The sequence below is a fragment of the Pygoscelis adeliae genome, unplaced genomic scaffold (assembly GCF_000699105.1).
Source record: "Pygoscelis adeliae isolate BGI_AS28 unplaced genomic scaffold, ASM69910v1 Scaffold244, whole genome shotgun sequence".
NCBI classification, from domain to species: Eukaryota; Metazoa; Chordata; class Aves; order Sphenisciformes; family Spheniscidae; genus Pygoscelis; species Pygoscelis adeliae.
Window position 1 is genome coordinate 3,065,361 of NW_008824648.1, and position 20,577 is coordinate 3,085,937.

Below are 20,577 nucleotides of genomic sequence, written 5' to 3' on the forward strand. Positions count from 1 at the left end.
GCAGTGCATCAGTGGGCAGTGTGCCCTGAGCGTGCCCCTTGCCTTACGCGTGCAAGGGGACACCTTCCTTCCTCTGACCAGCAGTGAAGGCTGTCGATAACTGTGCCCCAGGGTGCAGCGTCTGTCTGGGACCTGCCGTATCGGCTCCTGAGGATCTCATGGTCTTAAGGTCTGACTATTTGCCATAGATGTGAAGCTGAAAGGACTTGTGAAGGTCCCAGCAAGAGCCTCCATGGCTTGTAATAGGGAGACCCCAAGGTCTGAGTTGGATCCTGACTAGTATCACCATGCCAGACTAAAGGAGCATGTCAGCTTGCAAAACCTGAAGTCTTGCCCTATGCCAGCTGGACGTGAAATGTTAAAGATTTGCTTAAAAACCTCATGGTTTCTCTTTCTTTTTACTAGTTTAGCCATTTTCCCTCTTGCCATATAAATGCAATTATAAGCAAGTAAAAAGTCTTTTTTTCAAGATGACTGTGCTGCCTTTTAATTCCGCATGAACACCCAACTGCTCCCTATGCCCTGCCTGACAGGCAGTTAAACAAACAGGCCCAGGTGGGCAAAACTGCCAGTTTGAATCCTTCTTTATTTCATTGTCTTTCAATTAGTGGGCTTATCCAAAAAATACATACTGAACTCCTACCAGCTTGCTTATGCTCAGCCGTTTCCCAAAGGAGTTTCTCAGTGCAGCTACAGAACAGTCCTGACGGCATCCTTGCGCTGTCTTCAGTGAGGGCAGCATCTCTTGGTCCGGTGCCAGGAGACGTGCCCCCTTGGCATTAGCAGGCCTCTGCTCCCCTGCCTTTCCCTCTTCCTAACTGGAGGTCCAACTCCCGAAGCTGCTTGAGGAAGCCGGAGTTGGGGCAGATCCCTCTGTGTGAGCGTACAGTCTGAATTGCGTCAGCGAGGGACATATCTTCACAGATCATTAAGAAAGCGAGGACAAGAGCTGCAGATCGGCTGATTCCCATTGCACAATGAACTAGTACTTTGCCTGGAAAAAAGGAGAGAGAGAAATGCAATTATGCTAGGAGGCCAAATGGTGCGGTTTATCGTGCTGGAGCAGAGATGGAAGTGGTGCTGACCCTGGGGCTGAGGAAGCAGGCGTGCTCAGCCCTGCAGAGCAGACCTGGTGCCGTGCTGGCTGGGGAGCAATGGGGTTTTTAATGGCTGGGGACAGAAAATTCATAATTGTATTGCAGGATCCATGATTGTGCTTGTTTGGGCTTAGCTGTCAGCCTGCTGGCAAGCCCTTAGCCCTCCTGCCCAGCTAGTTGTCCATGGTGTCCCTGCTCGCTCACACGTGGTTTTGGGAGCGATGTACTTGCTGGCAAAGCTTCAAGCCTTCATACTTGAAGACCATGCTATGGGAAGCAGCCTTGGTGGGTTGCTTACTTACCAGAGGGCCTGGAAACCTGGGATTTCAAATGTGCAATGCTCAGGAGTGCTCACTGTTATTACAAGGAGGCTCCTGGTTTTCCACAAGCTCTTTTTTTCTTCTTTGTTTAGGGCAGTAACGCTTTCCGAAGGTGCTGACTGCTGCCCAGACCTTGTTGGAAGTGTGTTGGAAAATGGGTGTTACCAGTAAGAACAGCAGCCTGTTTGTACATGCTATTTGCACCAGCTTGCTTATGGTTTTTTTTATTTCTATAGCCTACCCTGTACATCTATAGTCACTGTCCTTCCCTAATGCCTTCATCTTCCCTCTGTGTTGGGTGATCACTAGAAAAATGGTTTATGAAATGTTTTGACTTCCCCAGAGATTTCAATGTGAGGTGTGCATTTAAAAGACGCGTAGATGAGGACGTGGTTTAGTGGGCATGGTGGCGTTGGGTTGACGGTTGGACTCGATGATCTTAGAGGTCTTTTCCAACCTTAATGATTCTATGATTCTATGATTAAGAGTTCATTAAGAGTAATATTGTGAGTCCTTCCACCTTGCTGTAAGCGAGCCTCAGGGAAGACCTTCCAGGGATCCAGGAGTGTAGCTCCCTCCTTCCCTCTGCTCTGCTTTCGGTTTCTCTGCTGTGATCGCTAATGGAAGCAGCCGGAGAAACGCAATTCTGTATCACGACTGCTTCCCAGGTTTCTAACGTGTGTCTTTTACCCATGCTGGAAGGAGATAAACACATTTTTTAAATAGCCTTATGTGAAACTAAGGGGAATTTTGTCAAAAGGATTGCTTTCAGATGGAAAAATTCAAGTTTGTAGTCCTTTCCCTCTGGATGTGAGCGAAGAGTTCATTCTGGAATCTGAAAACCTACATCTTGTAAATATTGTAAAATGCTTCAACTTTCACAAAAATGGTATGATTTGATGAGAAAATTTTAATTGGGGAAAAAATGTTCTGTTTTTCTACTCAATTATAGCCATGCCTGAAAATTTTCAAACTCTCTTGTCCTTTGCTGCAGTCAGATCTAGTCTTTTCACAGAGACCATGGCTCTGCAATTAGGCATTATTGAAGTAACCAGTGATTAGAATCAGATTTTAACTTCTGAGCACCTAAGGGACAGCTCTGTCTCCCTTTAAGGCAGCTAAAAAGATGTATTTTTAGCATGAAAATTTCAGAACACTTCTTCACTGGACATCTTCATAAGTTTGAAATGAAATATTTTCTGCATTTTTTTTAGACTGTCACATTTGTAGTCTCTTGTTTACTAATTGTATAGCTCTACAAAAATGCAATTTAACAACAATACCATTTCTATCCGGAAAAAGATGAAAATCAGTAAAAAACAATCCTGTGTTGCTTTTTTTTTTCTTTTGGAGATGGAATAAAGTATCTCAGATGCTGCTTCTCTGTAAAATGTAAGGAAGGGTGGAAAGAATGGACAGGTTTTCAGGGCTAGTTCCTTGTTTTGTCTGTGCTTACAGCATCTTCATTTCTCTATTACCAGGGAGCAAGACAAAAATATCCTTGTTGGATGATGAGCCTAGACCCAGCCAAAAACCTCAGACTGATTGCCCCCATCTCCCTGGGTGTTAATTCCGGGTACTTTGTGCACAGCTTTTCATCTTAAATCCCATTTTGTTTGTGACAGAGTATTTATTTAGCAACCGTTCCAGTTCTGACTAATGATGATGGCACAGCCACATGCTCGGAGAGCGCGAGCATGTGTTGTAAAAACCTGCTCTGGCCAGCAGGTTGAGAGAAGTGTTGAATTCCACAGTGTATGTGACACAGCCACCTTTCATTATCCTGGCATGAGAAATCTGAGCTCGGCCCTAAAGATAGACATGTCTTCAGCAGAAATAAAGGGACAAATGTAGTCTCCAAGGAAGCGGCGAAAACAGCTCTGGTGACAGCAGGCTTGGACTGGGCATCGAAACCTTTGGGGGAAGGAAGAGGTTTTTCCAATGTAATGTCAGTTCTTCAGAATTAGAAGATCAAGTCATTTCTATTCGTGTTTTCCTGTTCAGATACAGCTTCACAGAATTTATTGAGATACTGATGCCATTATTCAAGTTAAATGACATCTATCTGTCAATTCCACTAACTCCATGGGGATTCTTGGAAGTGAAGTCCTACTTTTTATGGGAATATGGAGAAATGCTTTGCACCCCTGCTTAAAAGAGAATGCTAATTTGAATTTTCACTAGACTTTTTTTCCAATGTGCTGCACTATCATCATTAGCTTTCGCACCAACCTTGTGGCATATGTATGCTGTATTATCTTCCCCAGAGGAGGCACGTGAGACCCAAACAACGCAGCTCTGAGATTTTCAGAGGAACGTAAAGGAGTCAGGAGCACAATGTCTCTTTGAGAAATACTGCGAATAGGGCTAAGTCCAAAAGGTCTTTGGAAAATCCATGCTTCAATAGTTTGCAGTAGGCATAACTGCAGCGTAGTGGCAGGGACTGGGGAAATCCAGACACCCACCCTAATGCACACCCCAGATAACAGAAGCCAGGGAACAGCAAGTTCTGAAAAATTTTCTTGGAACTACAACAGCTTTCTTTTTTTTTTTTTTTTTTGTCTGAAAATTTCTAAGCTACCAGCACTCTACAACTAAAAGAAAAAGAAACTATGTTTATGGTTTGAACTGCACCAGGAGGGGGAAAAACAAACAAACAAACCAACCCAAAAGAGATGGCCTTGGTGTTGGATTTGATTTTTCAATCACTAAATATTTTGAAATTCAATCTAAATTTGGCCAGAAATTGGATGGGGGACAGCAGACTTGCTGTTATGAACCTAATTTCTGTAAAATTGTTCTTGGGTCCATTTTTTTTTCCCACCCAGATGGAGTCTTCCGCTTTGGAAAATGCGCAGCCCCACCTGCAGTCTGGAACTGAAGACTGAGCTGAGCACAGTTACGGATGCTGCCATTAAATATTGCTTGATGTGTCTTTGTTGGGGGCACAGAAAGCAGAACAAATTCCAGACTCCTGCTTGTACAGGCTGGCTCTCTACCGTTTTGTATCTAACTCCGTGTCTGAATTTTCTTCCCTGCTTCTCTGGCTTATCTGCACTTCAAAAGAGTCGTCCTACCTCCTAGATCAGCAACTAGCTTTAGAAGGTGTCTCAGCAAAAACCTGGACAAGCCCCAACTATTGACCTTGGACCTAATCTGCATGGCTCTCTAATACACTTGTTCCCATGAGGAAGCAGGTATGTTATGTCTTTTACATGTGCAGTATCTATTCCACATTGTTAGCCTTTGTTTCACCACGCACAGAGGTTACGATAAATGCTGGTACACTGACAATAAAATGACTGTTTGTTGCAGATAAATCAGTCATGTGAAATGATTTAATTAACGTAAAATTGCTCTGAAGAAAGCAGATTTGAATTTACTATGTGATTATTTGTAGCAAACCAATTGAATGTTAAACTTGAGTCAGGAAACAAACTGCGTTGCTTGTTTGGTTCTGTTTACAGGCTCAGACCCTTGTCTCTTGGCAGTAGCTGTAAATGGGTTAAGTGGCACTCCGAACCCACCATGATGTACTGCATTTGAATCGCACCTGAAGCGTGTCTGCACCACGTGGGCTGACTGCAGCGGTCTTGATAAAAGCGTGTTGCATCAGCCTCTCACGGGAGGCAGCCGAGACGCCCCGTCCCAGCGCCGAGGCTTAGATTTCCGGCTGGCTGCTGGACCACAGCCTGGGAAAAGCGGCGTTCGCAGAGGCAGTCGTGATGCATGCCCCTGTCACGGGGTGGGCAAGGAGGTTATAACCAGATCTTCTGTACCACAGAATCCACGCCACAAGCTGACGTTCTCCAGATCTGCCTTCCCCACCCTTATTTGTTTTCACATACAGTGCAAAGAGAAATTGGACTGATCCCACGTTAGAGGGCCATGTTGCAACCTTCTCTCCGAGCGTGTAACAGGATCCCTTAGGAATAATGGGATTAACTGAGGAGAAGTGGGGGCACTTAGCTTCTGGCATTATTAAATCTTGCAATCCTTATTTGAAATGTTGCACCGCACATCTCAAGCTACTTTTTGCAGAGGCAGACAATAACTGTCATCTGGCTGGGATTTGTGCAGAACAATAACACTTGGTTTTTAACAACGGATTATGGATATTATATCCAGCTCATGCCTGCTGTAACTCTACTGACATCAAAGGGTTTGCACTAGGGATGAAGTTTGCACATTCAACTTTGCTGGCCAAATTCAAGTTGGGAAATTCAATGTTGTTGAACAAATTAGTCATTAAAACACATAATATCTTATTGTCCTTTTGCTACTCATCATTAACTGAGCTAAATGTCCTGAACTAGCCCTTGCTTTCTTGCAGGATGGATTCAATTTGGCTTAAGACCAGGCTCCAGACTGTCACCCGGAGTGAAGGCCCCAGCTGCCCTCGCTCCATTGAATCCAGCAGAATTATGCTGCTCGCCAGGAGGAGAGCTCAGCTGGGCTAGTGGGCCCCAGGGGCTCTTCCCACTCCACCGTGGTTTTCCCCATCTCCCGCTACGTTTTAGCCACCGTCCTGTAGCCAGGTGCAGGATCAATTGTCTATTTCTTGATTAATCAAGTGTCTGTTTTGTCACAGCTGAAAATAGCAAGAAGCCTACAGGGAGCTTTAAATGGTGGCGTGTCCCTTCTTCCCACGCCTCCTGGAACAGGTAAGGGCTGTCATCCGCTGGAGAGCGGGAGGTGAAACTGATGTATGTAACGCACCGACGGCGGAGTCAAGACAGAGGACCTTTTTCTCCTAAGTTAAGCTTCTTTCATCACCACCACCACCAAGAAGAAGGCAGGAGAGGGAGCCTAGCTTTTCATTTTCTCCAGTGAAGTGGAAGAAGGGAAATGCCTTTCAGAGGGTTTGCCATTTCAGGAAGTTAATGGGTGATTTTAACCTGCCTATTTTAAACATGTTCAGAGGTCTATAAAAGGAGAAGCTCTCTACCTGGGAATCTTTCTCTCTGCACGGTGTTAGAATAGTTTTCATGGCACGCTTTCATCTGTGCTCTCAAGTTCTCTTTCTCCTCCCTCTTCTGCTAGACTTTACCAAACCCTGCTGACTTACGCTTAGGTTTAGCTGCACTCCAGGAAAATGCAAATTGTACAGATGGCCTTGCAAAGGGGCAAGATTGATATTCAAGGTGTTGCCCCTTGAGCACGAGCATGAGGGAGAAGGCCAGTACTTCCCTGACACCATGTTTTTCCTTGCAGAGAAGGGAGCAGATTATGCATCCACTTGCTCTTGGCCAAGCCTTCCCAAACAGCTCTGCTATGCAGGCACAGGAACAGCAGGGCTGTGCTGAAGGAAAGGCAGCCAAGGGAGCCGGGTTCATAAAATAACGTTTATATGGCATGGCTGCAATAGTAGCACCCATCTTTCTTCATCTGTATGACAAAGACGATGAAGGAAGTCATTCAGGGTGTGATGCAGCCATTGACCGCTGTGACAGGAATAGCTCCCAATTAGCAGCATGTGAGTGCATGCTCCCCTGCTTCCTTTTGCTCGTGCTCTGACATCTGGGTTTGAGGAAATTGCCTTAAAAATAAATTCCTTGCATCACCAAAGACATATTCTGTTCAGCTAAGGTAGAAATCTGGAATAAACCTGACCATGCTGTTTTCTGGACTTCTGGTGTAAAGCATCAGAATTTTTCTTCAAGCATGACAGGAGTAACAGTTCTTACTTAATTCTAATGAGTATTTGATTCATAGTTTTAAATATGTTTGTGCCTCATATAGTCTTAATTTTGACTTATCCTCCCAGGTGAAAAAGATAATTTAATTCCATTAAAAAAAAAGATGTTGAATTTGCTTGTAATAGTTAAGCAGCAGTCTTAAATGACTTCTCAATCAAACAGAAGTATCTCATTACACCCTGAGTTTAATATGAACAGGCCTCTTGTCACCTGGTATAATTTTTTGTTCAGCATCACTGCTTATAATAAATGCCGTTTTTTCTCTTCTAAATGATGTGAGTAACAATCCCCTCCCTGTCTCACCCCCGCACAGGTCATGGGTATTTAGCTGCTAAATTTCTGTACCTCAGGAAATTATGCTTCCAGAACATCTTGTTTATATATTTTCTAAACTGTTGCACTTTCTTTAAAATGATGAATGTCAGCAACAGCTGGACTGTATATGATTGAATTTCACCTTGTCTCCATTCCCAGAACCCTGCTTCCATATGGAGTCTAGTAAAGCAATACCTAAAAGCATGGGAGTAGGGATAAATATGCACTCTAGACACGATGAGTTCATTGTGTTTGCCATGAGCCCCAACTTGTTCTGCATTCATAACTTTCAGTATTTGGGCATGCATCTTGCAAAGCACTGGTTTTGTTTCCTTTTGTGGCCACCATGATTCATCTGTTGTTTTCTGTCTTTTGTCAATTGATTTGGAACTTTTTTTAACACACGCATGAAAAGATTTTCGGATTTTACCTTTCTCTGGAGCGCTACCAATAATGACTTCGATTGCAAATAGCGTATGCTGTAATAGAAATGGGTGCAGGTCCAAATTCCCCAAATACGTTAGTGGTTTTGAAATCCAAATGCAGCCCTCAGTTTCACAAAGGCAAAGACTTTCGAACAGGATGGATCAAGCCCTCCAAACAGCAGTAAACACTGAGGTATCTAGCCCGGAGGTGCACTATTTTCAGTTACTGTGTCTCCCTTTCCTAGATTGTACGGTGTAGATCAGATCTACTAGCTGCATATGATTAAGCTGGGTAGTTAGTATTTTAGGACCTTCATTGATATTAAAGCTCACCATGAAGCAAGCAAAACAGTTTGAGTGTGTAACTGTTCTCTTGATAAATCACTTACTTTTGAGTGGGTATCTGTACAGTTTTGTGGCACAGCGGAGACTTGCTTTTGTGAAGGTTTGCCCTTGATAGTAATGATCCCCCACTAACCCCAGGCCTCTGGCATTGTACCTGACCTGTGTTTAGTGGATCCAAGGATTTTGCAGGTTATCTTCCTATTTCAAGGTTATAGTCCTTCTAGCAACAGCATGGCATTATCTCTCAGCTGGCGGTGTTGCTTAGGTTGTCTTCTACAGAATTGCTTCCCAGCAAGTTCTTCCCTATCCTGTGTTTGTAGGACTTGCACGGATTGTAGCTTTACAGTTGATTCTTCTTACTCAAATATGATGCTTGCTCTTGTCTTTTTACCCCACCCCAGCTTTTATTTTAAACCCCATCACTAATTTGAAAAGATCAAGTGTATGTGCCTCCTTCCAGGTCAGTGTGTCCCTATAGGGAATAAGGGATACTTGCTATTTTGTCTTTTGCTAATGAATAGCACTAGGCATAGGGAAAACCCCTTTGAAAGCCTGTTCAGTGCGTGCTTCCCTATTTCAGGGGAACGGGGAACTCCCGCTCACTGTGGGAGTTCAGGAGGCAGGCGTGACGCTACTTGGTTTGGGTATCTCCATTCTTACCCACATCTGCAGGTGGTTGGTTTATGCCAAATACTATTTGATAACTTGCCCTACTTGGCTCCTATGCAGAGGGTATGCAACGTGCACAGATGGTCTAGTTACCTCTTGGGGAATTCAGTGCTGCTCTTATGTATCGAGCGACTGGGTAGAAGTAAATGCTGAGATCAAAGTTTGGGTTGTCCTCTGCTTCTACTCCGTAGTAATCCACAGGCAGGTCTTTGTAGAACTTGGGTCCGGTGTCAATGTGAAATCGCCCGGCAGCGGCATTCACAACGTGGGAGATGCCCATTTGGCTCAGCTGCGCCTTGTCACGAGCGATGTACCTGGAAGAAGGATGGGAGGTTATATTCGCCTGCTGCATGACAATGTGGGGTAGAACATGCTGCTGACGGTGCAGTTTGTTAAAACTGCATGAAGTTGTAGTGGCTATTTTCTGACAGGTTGACCAGATATAAAACGTCCACCAAAATGCTTCAAGACAGAAGTGGTTCGTTAAGAAACTGACTTTTACGTTTCCTGCATTTTTTTCCCCCAACATCAGTTTAGGTTGTTCTTCTCAACTGACAAAAAATAAAAAGGTGGTGGTGATGACGATATTTCTGCACAAGCCAAGAGTTTTCTGGTTTGCTTTCTCACCAAGTCACCTCTGCTGAGCATCCATCAGTTCAGGGGACTGATGCCATCTGGCAATGTGAGGAGAACACGAGGTTGATCCTGTTTTACCTAGCTCTGGCGTGACCGCCTGCAGTAGTGATGCCATGGCCCCACCGGGCTGTTGCAGTGTGGGACTCCTGTACTAATGCAGGAGGAGAAATCAGGAGGGGGAATATTCTTTTGGGATACTTAGGATGCCTTTTCTCTATGCTTACAGCATCCAAAGCACAGTTCAGCCTTGCTCAACGCTTAGACTTAATGTGAGGCACCAAATTCATGCCTAGCTCTCTTTTTAAATAAAGAGCAGATGATTTCAGGGGGTATAGGGTGGGGGCTAAGAGTTGCATTAACACCTTCAACCCTTCCTTCTCTCTTACAGGTCTCCCACGTAAAGGTTTGGCCAGACTTCGTCCACGTGCCCCGTGGGGTGTGCATGCGTCCAAAGCAGGCGCCGCAGCTCCTCCAGGGACGGTGTTTCGGCACTGCTCTGGCTGCCAGGCGTCCGGCTTGAGGCACTTCTTATCTTGGGGCGCAGTAAGTCCCCGCCGCACAGGGAGTCCCAGGCCATCCTGAAAGGAGTAGGGCAGACATTCACCACCAGCCAGAGACGTCTCTGAGGTCACTCTCTCTTCTTCTCACCCTCCCTTACTCCCCCACAAAGCTTGCCCACAGTTACAGTAGGAAGCTCTTTGGGGCAGAGATTGTCTTTTTCTCACGTGTTTATATATTTATCACAGCAGAGGCCATGACTGGAATACTGTTGGGAATACTGTTGCAATCTAAACAACGACAGTCCAGGGGCTCCCATAGTCACATGTTGTGGTTCAGACAATGATTTTGAAGCTTGTGCTTCTTAAAATTTTATATTATTATGGCAAATTGGAAACTAAAGCTTTTTCAAACTACTAGGCTCAGGGCCTCAGCAGGCTTATTTTGACCTGACTACTCAACCCTTCTTTCTAGATATGTCAAACAGTCAATTAAAACTTCATATATTTTTAAAGGTTTTTTCATAGTCGTATGAACTTTCCCATTTCCTATTTGGAATTCTAGACACTATTACTACCACAGTGAAACAGACCGGTCCTCGATATGCCAGCACGAGAGTTCTGCTTTCGAATGGAAAGAGGTAACACTATGGAAAATGTATTGTGTAAATGTAGCTACACAGTGGGTATAGAAACTAGTTAGTAATTTGGTATGCTGAGCTTTTCCTTTAACCACAGAAGTAGGATTTGCTTATATATACTTTTATCTGATTTGTCTTTTATAATTTGCTCAACAAACTGAGCTGAGCTGAAGAGAATTGGTCATGCGAAATCTTATTCAATGGTTAACCCTTAACTGTCAGCTTCAACAGGGGAAACTCTGTAAGGAGTATTTTGGTTCTTTCCAATGGCAGTTGCCGGCCATACTTGTTGTCCGGATAACAAATGTTCATGGTAGAAAGAATCTGCATAAGTAAGTTATAGTGATTCCAGCTGCCATTCAAATAAGCATTAATGTATTTTTAAATAGTTTTTTTTTATGTGCATTCCTCTCCTCTCTGCCCCCTCCAAGAACTGTCCCATTTCTAATCTTGAAGTAAGAACTTTAATTACAAGGAGAAACAGTCTTTTTAGGCACCAGTTTCTCTCTGGAATTACTCTGTTTCCATGTGATACATTTCTTTTGAAATAGTGGTTCCTTGTGTTAGCTATAGATTTGAACTGTTGGGAGGATTTTTGAAGAGGGGAATAGAAACTCTATTTTTACCAGAGTTAAGTTTTAAGAAATTATTAAAAATATAAATATTTTTCTCTAAAAAATTAGTCAAGTATCTGCATTACAGAGAGATTGGGAACTCTGTCAACTCAGGCAGCTTTAGAACAGAAGCATCTGTCTAGGACATGGATGAAGTTGTAGTCAATGAGTCAAAGTCTTGCTCTGCCACTGACAGCTGAATGTCTTTTGCATAAGTTATTAGAGGGGTGGTTTGGGGTAGAACAGTCCAGGACAGAAAACCTGAAGCCTTCCATCTTTCTGCTGAACAGCTCTGCCATTTACAAATAGGTTGTATTCATGTTCAAGCACCTCCATCGACAATTTCTTTCCAAACACTGACTGTGGTGAAAGGTTTTGCTAGTTTCCCATCAAGGTACGTTCACTAGCCCGAAGTTCACGTTTTTGGTGTAACTTTGTTTAAAATGATTTGTCTTTGCATGCACAAGGACAGGGAGTCTGAAGACTAGCCTGCTTTGGGAGCTCGTTGCACCTTTATATTAACCCATTGTTTTGCTGAAGGAGAAATGGAGCAACGAAGTCCCTGAAATGTCCAGAGAAATGCAGGAGGGAAGCAGTGACTGTTGTGTCAGTGTTAGGGCACTGAACCTTGACTAGAAGCCGCCCTTCTGCCGTGCACTTGGGTGGTTTGCCTTGCCACCTAGCTGCCAAGAGGGGCCCTCCCTTCTGTCAGTACACCTTCTTCTGCCACCTTCACAGGCAGCCTTGTCCTCTTGAATACAGTAACTTTTCACCAAATAATGGTGTTCCCAGGATGGTCTCGTATTGTTTGTATTACAAAGAGCTCCACTGTGGAATGTGCTCCCCTCCCAAATGTGCATATCTTCTCCAGCGTCAGCTTTTACTGTGAAAACAAAAGCAGATGTTCTTGCCCATTTTGGATGGCTTTATGCAAGAGGAGGCATGGAGGAATTCCCATACTGGAACGGACATCCCCCATCGATTTTGATAGCTTCTTTGATGCTGGCCACCCCAGTGCCCGTTGCGCCAGGTCTGCCTGCCTACCGCCGGTGACCTCAGACACCAGCGTGACTTCTCCGATCCCACGCAGGAGGTCTGCAGCAGAAACGGGACTTGCATTTCCTGTGTCCCGACCACAGGGCCATCTGCCCCTTCATTAAATACTTTCAAGAATAACAGCCTCCTCCAATCCTTCCCACCTCGTAATATCTGCAGCAAATGTTCCCCTTTTCGGATGTGTATCATTCCTTGCAGTGTGGCTAATGACCACTCTAGGGCACTTCTCACTCCCTATAAAGTTGCTTTCAACCATTTTGGGTTTTTTTCTTATTTACTACTGCCTGTTATCCCTTCCTCTCACCCTCTCCACTGTATAAATACTTTGATTTTTCATATTACCTAGCCTCGGAAGACTGAAGGCTGCTGTCAGCCTTGCTTTCCTAAGCCTCACGGGAGTGGAGAATTACAGGGCACTGCCCAAAAGTCCCGGTAACGTTGCGGTGTTCAGGCTGTCATTAAGATGGGGAGGGACAGGCAGCAGCTCACTCACACGGCTCTTCTGGGAGCTGTGCTTTCCAGGTCCATAACTCCATCCCTGTAACAGCTGGATGGACAACTCTGAAGTATAGCACACCTTAGAAAAATTGCTCCTTCAGAGATTTTTTTCTTTTTTTTGGTAAAGTTGTCTTTCTAGAAGGGAACATAACTGCATAGGCTTGGCAAAAGAAGGTAGTGTGCTACGTGGATATCAAAAGTTGTGGAATAATGGCCTTTATAAGATAGGTGTGCTTCTTCAGAATTATCCTAAGATGATTTTCAGCTTGTGCTCACGTTGATCTTGTATTACAGCTAAGGAATTTACTCCTGTTGAAACACAGACATGAACTGCTGACGCTATGTACAAAACTTATTCCATCTGCATTCTGGTCACATTTGTTCAACTGGAGAACAGCCCCAGTTCATGTCAACTCTATGTCCAGCAAAAACGAAAGATTGGCGTTCAAATTTCAAATGTGAAATAATTGGAACTAACAGGCTGCGAATGATTCAAAAGCAGAGAATTCTCTGTAGGACTATTCAACTAATATATTGAATAATGAATACACTGAAAAAAATAATAGCTTTCCATAGAAAACTTACAGACAGGAAAACAAGGCAATTTTTTCCTGAATAAATGACTGCTCAGTTCTAGCGCCAGTCTAACATTTTAACTCGCTAAATTTATACGTGCAAGTGTCACTTACTGAAACGCACATACTTAAAGAAAACAATGCTATGATTAAAATTGTGTCATGTTTTATAAGGAGCATGAATAGATTAAAACAAATTAGTGTGAAAGGAAAATGATGATATGTAATAACGTGGTTCTTCATTTTAAAAATATGTTTTTAATGATTCTCAGCTCAGTTCCTCTTTATTTGTTTTTTGTAGTGGATCTGTTTCTGTGATGTGTGTCGTATGAATGAGAAATACAATTTTAAAATGCCGGTTTCTGAATGATATTCATATGCAATGTTCCTGATCTTTGCCCTACTGGGGTTGTATCGCAGTAATTATTCAATCACATAGGAGAAATTTTACCATTATGTTTAGATTAATTTTGAATTGGTTTGTACTACAACTGTAATTGTATCTGAACTGTGTAATAGAATTTCCTTAATTATGACTAGCAGGAGAATTGTAACCGAAGAGGCCTATCGCACAGCAGAAGGTCATTCTGATCATCTAGAGTGACCTAGAGTATGACACAGGCCGTACGTGTCACCACGCCATGCCTGCACCTGTAGCCCCCTTTCTGGAAACCCACTAGTGGCTTTGCTGCAGTTGGGCTACGAGAGTGGCCGGGTCAATGGTTCCTTGTTTATGGAATATCCCAGGAAGAAAGGAAAGTGGTCCTGTGAGAGCTCACAGAGAGTATCTCCTCCCTGAATGTTTAGGCTTCCTCTCTTCCCAGCAGTGAATGCCCCTGTGGACTGCGTATACTGTGGATGCTTTGGTTGTCTTTCAGTTAATTCAGTGACTCCAGCTTTAGCTGTAACATAATTAGTGCTGTTCAGTGTCGCGCTGAGGAGAGGGCCTTTAGAGACGGGTATCCCTTGTCAGGTGTCTCAGTCCTTGGAAGCACGTGCCACCTTTTATCCAGTTTCTCCAACGCCATAGTATTTAATTAACTAAGAACAAACTCAAAAGCCAGTGTAATTTGACAATTTGGCATTACATTGGTACGAGATCAGGCTGAGAGGATGGTGTGAAGGCTGAGATGGGGCGACACAAAACCCTGCAGCATGATGCTGTGGAAAGTCAGGAGGAAAAAACAACTCTTGTGTCTAGGATATTTAGTAGAAAGCCTTTACGTTCTCCGATTTTCCCTGTGTTTTCCAATGACAAGATAAAGGAGGGTTTTGAGTATAATATAAGGATGTCAATGCTCTCATTTCAATGATGTAATGAATATTTTAATCAACCCAGGCATTCCATTGGCTTTTGTGTATGGGTAGAACATAGCCATTTTCCTCTGGTTTTAGTAAAAATATTTCTGATCTTTTAAATCCTGAGAACAAAGTGTTCTACGTCCTGTTTTTTCTCAAGCTGGTATGTGCTGTAACCTTGTCATCTCAGTGAAGATATCAGTCTGACTGCACTTCAAATAGACTGTTTGATTTGTGGTGGTAAAAGACCAGGCTGAAGCCCAGGGCTTGGCCAAAGTAGGTCGTGGCAAGTTCATGCCTATCGCGCATTCAAAAGTCATAAATGTTTCTCAGAAAGCCTATCCCTTGGAAAGATTCTTCCAAGATAACATATGTTTGAGAGAGGGTTTTGTGTTGCTACATCTCCACACAAACGACAAGTATTACTGTCATCATTCTTTCTTCCTTGGTGTTTAACCCGATAGTCTCGCTGGAGCCGTAATTTATCAATTGCTAGGAGCGCTACAGGATATAGATGGTATGAATCAAATACAGTGATGACTGAGGTAGGGCTGGCAGCACTTGAAAGCTGAGATAGAGGCGGTTTCCAGGGAGGCACGAGGTATTTGAGTAGCCAACTGTTTGTAAGAAAATCTCTCCAGCAGCTGGAGGATGTAATCTGAACAGCACTTCCAAATTTAGTAGAGGCTTCCAGACCCACAACTTTAACCCAGCTACACGTTTAGGGTAAGTCACTTGGTGTGACTTGGCAAAATCCATTTAGATGGCCTCGCTCTCAACAGACCACGCAGAGCCTATGCTGAGGAGCAGACTAGCCAAATTAATCTCTGTATTGGACAGCTTTGAGCAGCACGAGGAAAACATCTGATTGTCTGGGGTTTTTTTCCCCTCAGTATTGCGTTGGTACCAAATTTTCTGTCCTAACTGGAGAAGGGATCGTGACACCTCTCCTCTGTCCAAGTAGAACTTTCCTCCATGTGACATCCAGGGAAGTCAGCAGGGACATTTCTGATGCAAAGCACTACTCAAGTGTAAGGAAGAAATTAATCAAGCCATCCTGGTTCTCAAATATGCTGAATTTACCACAGCTTCCACTGATGTTATGGGTTGCCAGGCCTCAGAAGCCTCAAAAATGTCCCATTTTTTTCATAGCAAGTCTGTGGGCCAGCCAGCAGGGCTCAGACCTGATGGTCTTGACTGTTTCAGGATGTACATCAGCATGCAGGCCCCGAGGCAGGGTGGCCTCGTTTTTGTCTGTAACTGTAGTATAAAATATTCTCTTGTCATCAGCTGGTTAGTACACTTCTATTTACCAACCGCGTGTGTGGTTCCTGACGGTGGCTAGACAGAAACAGCCATCCTTTCATGTGCAGCAATGTTGTGCCAAATGTGCAAAACCTGGCCACCTTCTGATTTTGCTAATTTTTCTGGGTCTTGCATGTATATTTATTTTATTCTTCAGCCACGGGAAATCATCTCTGTAGAGATATTGCCCACGCTGCAGCTTTGACTAGATAAAAGAGAAGTGGAAAAATATGGGCAGCTGAATGGATTTTCCCTGATCCACCCCTTCCTCATGGAATCCAAACCCAAGGGTTTTCTGGACACAGTTGCATTTTTGTAATATCAATGGGATCCCAACCATCTTTCTGAGTCAGGACAGAGGCAGGGGCAGAGTCTGCACCAGGCAGGGGTGGGCACATGGAGTATGCTTTACAGAAACCATGGCTGATAGGTAGCACCACCAAAAGGATTGCAGAGATAAGAGGAGATAGTTCATCCACCCCAAGCTTTTCTGTGGCTTCTTCACCACTGAAGCTTGGGTACATTTTGTTGCTTAATTGGACCTTTTATTTACTAGTTACAAATTTTACATGCCATTTTAATAGTGTGCATTGTAACTATTTAAAGCTGTGCATTAAACAGGCCCAGACACTGTTAACAATCTGCATGTTACGATATATTTTTTTGTAACTGCTTGTTATAGCATCAGCTATTAAGAATTTATTACTAGTGCATTTTAGGTGGTGTTTTACAGTCATTTAATTACAGCCATCTAGCAATCATTACATAAATATGCATCAAGAGCAAGAACCCCAATGTAAGGTGACCCGAAAGGCTTTTACCTGCCAAGACCAGAGTTCAGGCCCTCAGGTGGCAATGATGTCATCGGCATATGCAGGGAAATACAAACATTTAAAGCTGTGCAGGGAGCTGTGTTCCTCCCGACGCTAGGTGTTCATGAAGTCACCAGCTGGAGCGAGAGCACTGTAGAGCTCTGAGGACCTGAACTGGGCTCTTGGCAAGCAAGCAAAGGAAAGCCGGTTCCCCTCCAGCCCTAGTCTCAGCAAAGATGCAGGGCTTTTGGCTGTGAGCGCAGAAGTTCAGCTGCAAAATTGGGCCCTCTGGAGCCCCTTGGTACTCCTGTGCTCTCAGCTGCCAAGTGCATCCTCATACCCATTAACCCAACCTGATCTGGTAGAGAATCAGACACACTGTGTATGACCCAAAGACGGTAGCTGGTCCAAAATGCATCTACTACATCTCCATGGTATCTGTCACTGCAACAGCACGCCCGTATTTGAGTCTCTCTAGCTCCCTGCCAGGCTACCGCTCCTAGATCAAACGTCATTGCTAGTTTCTTCTGCAATGGACTTCAGCCATCAGACTTGACTGATGATTGGTTCTGACAGCCTGTAACTTCTTCCTCCATTCAGTTCTGATATTTTTCACTCCCTCTTGGGAAAACAAAAATCCCAATCTGCAGTATTGTAGCACTAAACAGCTCTTGGACATGCTACATTCATGAGACACTCTTGCTATCCCTATGCTCTCACTTGAAGACAAGCTCGCCTAAAATGCAGTTCTTCCTGTGTAAGGCTGGCTCTTCTGCTGTGCGCAAGGGTTGTTACATCGCTTTGTCTCTAGTGCCTCCAGCAATGACTTGTCCGAGGTGAAAGCCGGTATACTCTGAATGGATAAACTCTGTTTTTTCTTCTGGAAGCACCCTCAGAAGATTACTGAAAAACTTCAGGGATGAAACATTTCTGAAAGACGGGCTGGCAAGTTGATGCAGGTTGCTGTAAATCGGGAGTAATGTGTACCACTTGAATTTCCACTTGGAGCTGCCAGTAACCAGCTGGGTTATGGTTATGCCAGCTGTCTGGCTGACACTGGTGTTTTGGTACAACCATTCCAAAGCCTTCACCCTCCCTGAACAACACAAATCCTAGTTGCTTTTTCATGACTTTTAGTAATGTTCTACCAATATTTGCAGCCTGCAGTTGCAGAAAGCATGTGGTGCTCTCATTACTGGATGATGTTAGTACAGCATGACCCTGCGGAGAGGTACAAGCCTTGGGTTTATCCACAGATTGCCTGAAATGTGCTGAGTCTACTTCTCTGAAGCAGATCCAGTGGACTGGAGGCTCACATTTGCGGTGATGCATTTCAACCTCAGCACTGTTGCTGCGTGGGAGGCAGAGCCTGTCAGTGCTGTACACCGCAGGGTACGTTCTCTGCTCCCTCTCTGTGGCTGCTTGGTGTGAAACTGCGACTGCCAAGCAGCCTGACTGCTACGCTCTTTTGCATGCTGTCTACGTTGTAAGGGGTGTCGATCCGGACATCTCACTTCTAACTGAACACAACACGAGAAAGCCACAGATGGGTTGCTGGGCACATTGCACCTAGCCTAATGGAAGAAAGACGAAGTGTCACTTGGGTGTTGTCTCCAGTCTCTCAGCCATGGTCTTACTCTTCAGGCTTACTCCATGTTGCATACTCTTAATGTAGCCTGATCTAATTTTCCCAGGTCACCTCCGAAATGATCTGAGGGCAGAAGTCATGTTTGTTTCTTGCTTCAGCAATAACTGTTCAGAGGCCAAGGATGTCCTTGCACAGACCCCCAGCTGTAATGCAGTCCCTTAGGTTGATGTCCTGTGTCCACACCAGAGTTTAGCAGGCCACATCTGAAGGTGAATGAGGCTGCTTTAACAATAACTAATATAGCAGTGTCCTCGAGCCCAGCACTGGAAACATCAGGCTTCAGAATTCAAAGAATCCCATTACAAATGAATGGTTTCTGCCCCAAGGATTTAACCGAAAGGATGGCACAATGCAAAGTCCTTCTCCCCTGTGACCAGCTCTGGTATGTTCTTCTATCTTAAAAACAATATATTGCTCTTTTTTTGGGGTCTGTTCTGTTTTTGGGGGTATTGACAGCTTCACTGCTTTTTGTTCTTGCCCTGGGGTCTCTACCAGCACCACGAAGATAGCTCTGTGCTACCCAACTTACAGGAGACAGCAGACATTCCTACGCTGGCGTAGCCGGAGGGCTGAGCAACCTGCAGGGAAGGAAGATGGGAAACAGCAGGAGGTAGGCAGCTGGTTCCCTGGTGTTTCCCGAGCGCTGGAATGCAATTTATAGTTATCGCAGTGAGGAAGACACTGCTGTTCTTACCGCACAGGTGGAGATGGTGAAGTTAAGTTGGATGATTTTCCTACATCGCTCCACAAGTCTGAGCTGGGAGGCAACCCAAGGGCAGAGTGCTGCCAAACGCTTGTAGTGATAGCTGAACCAGGGTAAAGAGTCACCCTCGGGTTTAATTTGGGTCAAAAGCTGTGCTAACCTCTAGTGAGTCAAAGGCAGCTTACGTTAGGAGGTGAAAGTCATGGTCAAGTTTGGACTTCATGCTGGGGGACGAGGTTTCCTAGGAATGCTTCAGCAGATTTTGGCTTTGGTGCACAAAATAGAATTCAGAACATGCAAAATCAAACCAAGGACACAGAAAACCTATATTACTGTACTATGCTCCTGATACCCTCCTTTCCGTGCTTGCAAAGTCCTTCTTTAGAGATACCCTAAAAAAAAAAATAGCATGATCCCTTATTAAACGCAGTGACATTATGGCTTAAGAACAACTGCATTGTCTTTCTAAGTGTTTCTTCATCTTTCTTTCTTGCTCTCACCCCAGCCTCTCTGATCTGAGACTTTCTAGCAACGTGATAGCCATGGCAGGACTGAGAGGTTTGGAAGGCTAGTTCCAGTAGCCTGTGTTTCTCACCAGTATCTTCTGGCAGAAAGATAAACCACAGAGCTGATAGCAAGCTCCTGTTGCCCAGGTTTCTGGCTGCAGAACTGGGAAGGATAAACACCTCCTTAAGCTCTGTAAGATAGAAATAGAACAAGAGAAAGGAATGGAAATCCTCTCATAATGCAATGGCTAGAAGCAATCCAGCTGTTTTGTTTTATTCCCACCATGATAGCTATGGTCAGTCCCAGTGCAGGCTTGGCCACCTGTCACATCAGGTTTGTGAACTAAAGCTTATTGGAATTTGACACGCTTTTGTCTTGGAGCACACTGCTATGGATCAATACAGACTCCTCCTATAGCAGTGACACAACACGTATGCTACCCATGCAGTCCCAGATGCCCCTCATAAATCATTAAAATACTGGCCAGTTCTAATCAGACCCTTTGGGGTATAACGTAATATACTATTTGAGAACTAAAAACAATAAATCAAGTTAGTACAGAGGTCAGACTGAGAGTGAACAGAGCTGAGACCTGCTTGCTGATGTGTGTGTAGTCTAAGAGATGCAATGGAAGGAGATGAAATCCCAAGTCAGCTAAGCAAATTGCTTTCTTCTCATTGTAAAATCTCACTACTAAGTCTGCTGAAGGGAAGAAAAAAAATAGGAACTCGTCATATTCTGTAGCACAGCTGATTTGAGGTCTAGAGTTTCCCAGCATTTGTCTTAGCTCTTAGGATTCCAGGTATTTCTAATCATTTGTCCTTTAGGTTAACTCTTACCATATTTCTAAAACAAACTAGCAGTTAAAAATATGTGCCCCCGAATGTCATAGATCACCTGGTACAAAAAGAACAGA

The 20,577-nt window shown here is 44.1% G+C and overlaps 1 protein-coding gene across 1 annotated transcript; it reads right to left on the bottom strand.

Annotated features, from left to right (window-relative positions):
• Nucleotides 1–572: 572 nt before the first annotated feature.
• On the bottom strand, nucleotides 573–19,034 carry LOC103915592. Its single transcript, XM_009322461.1, has 4 exons — nucleotides 18,981–19,034; nucleotides 9,893–10,084; nucleotides 8,964–9,184; nucleotides 573–994 (listed from the first exon to the last, which is right to left on the bottom strand). The coding sequence occupies exons 2-4, from the start codon at nucleotides 10,081–10,083 to the stop codon at nucleotides 780–782; spliced, it is 627 nt and encodes a 208-aa protein (XP_009320736.1). The 5' UTR covers nucleotide 10,084; nucleotides 18,981–19,034; the 3' UTR covers nucleotides 573–779.
• Between the last annotated feature and the right edge of the window lie 1,543 nt (nucleotides 19,035–20,577).

Coding starts and splice junctions, on each gene's coding strand:
- LOC103915592 (XM_009322461.1), bottom strand. CDS start 10,083: ATGGCCTGGGACTCCCTGTGCGGCGGGGACTTACTGCGCCCCAAGATA. Junction 9,185..9,892: donor AACCTTTACGTGGGAGACCT/GTAAGAGAGAAG, acceptor TCCTTCTTCCAG/GTACATCGCTCGTGACAAGG. Junction 995..8,963: donor AGCACTGAATTCCCCAAGAG/GTAACTAGACCA, acceptor CCTTTTTTCCAG/GCAAAGTACTAGTTCATTGT.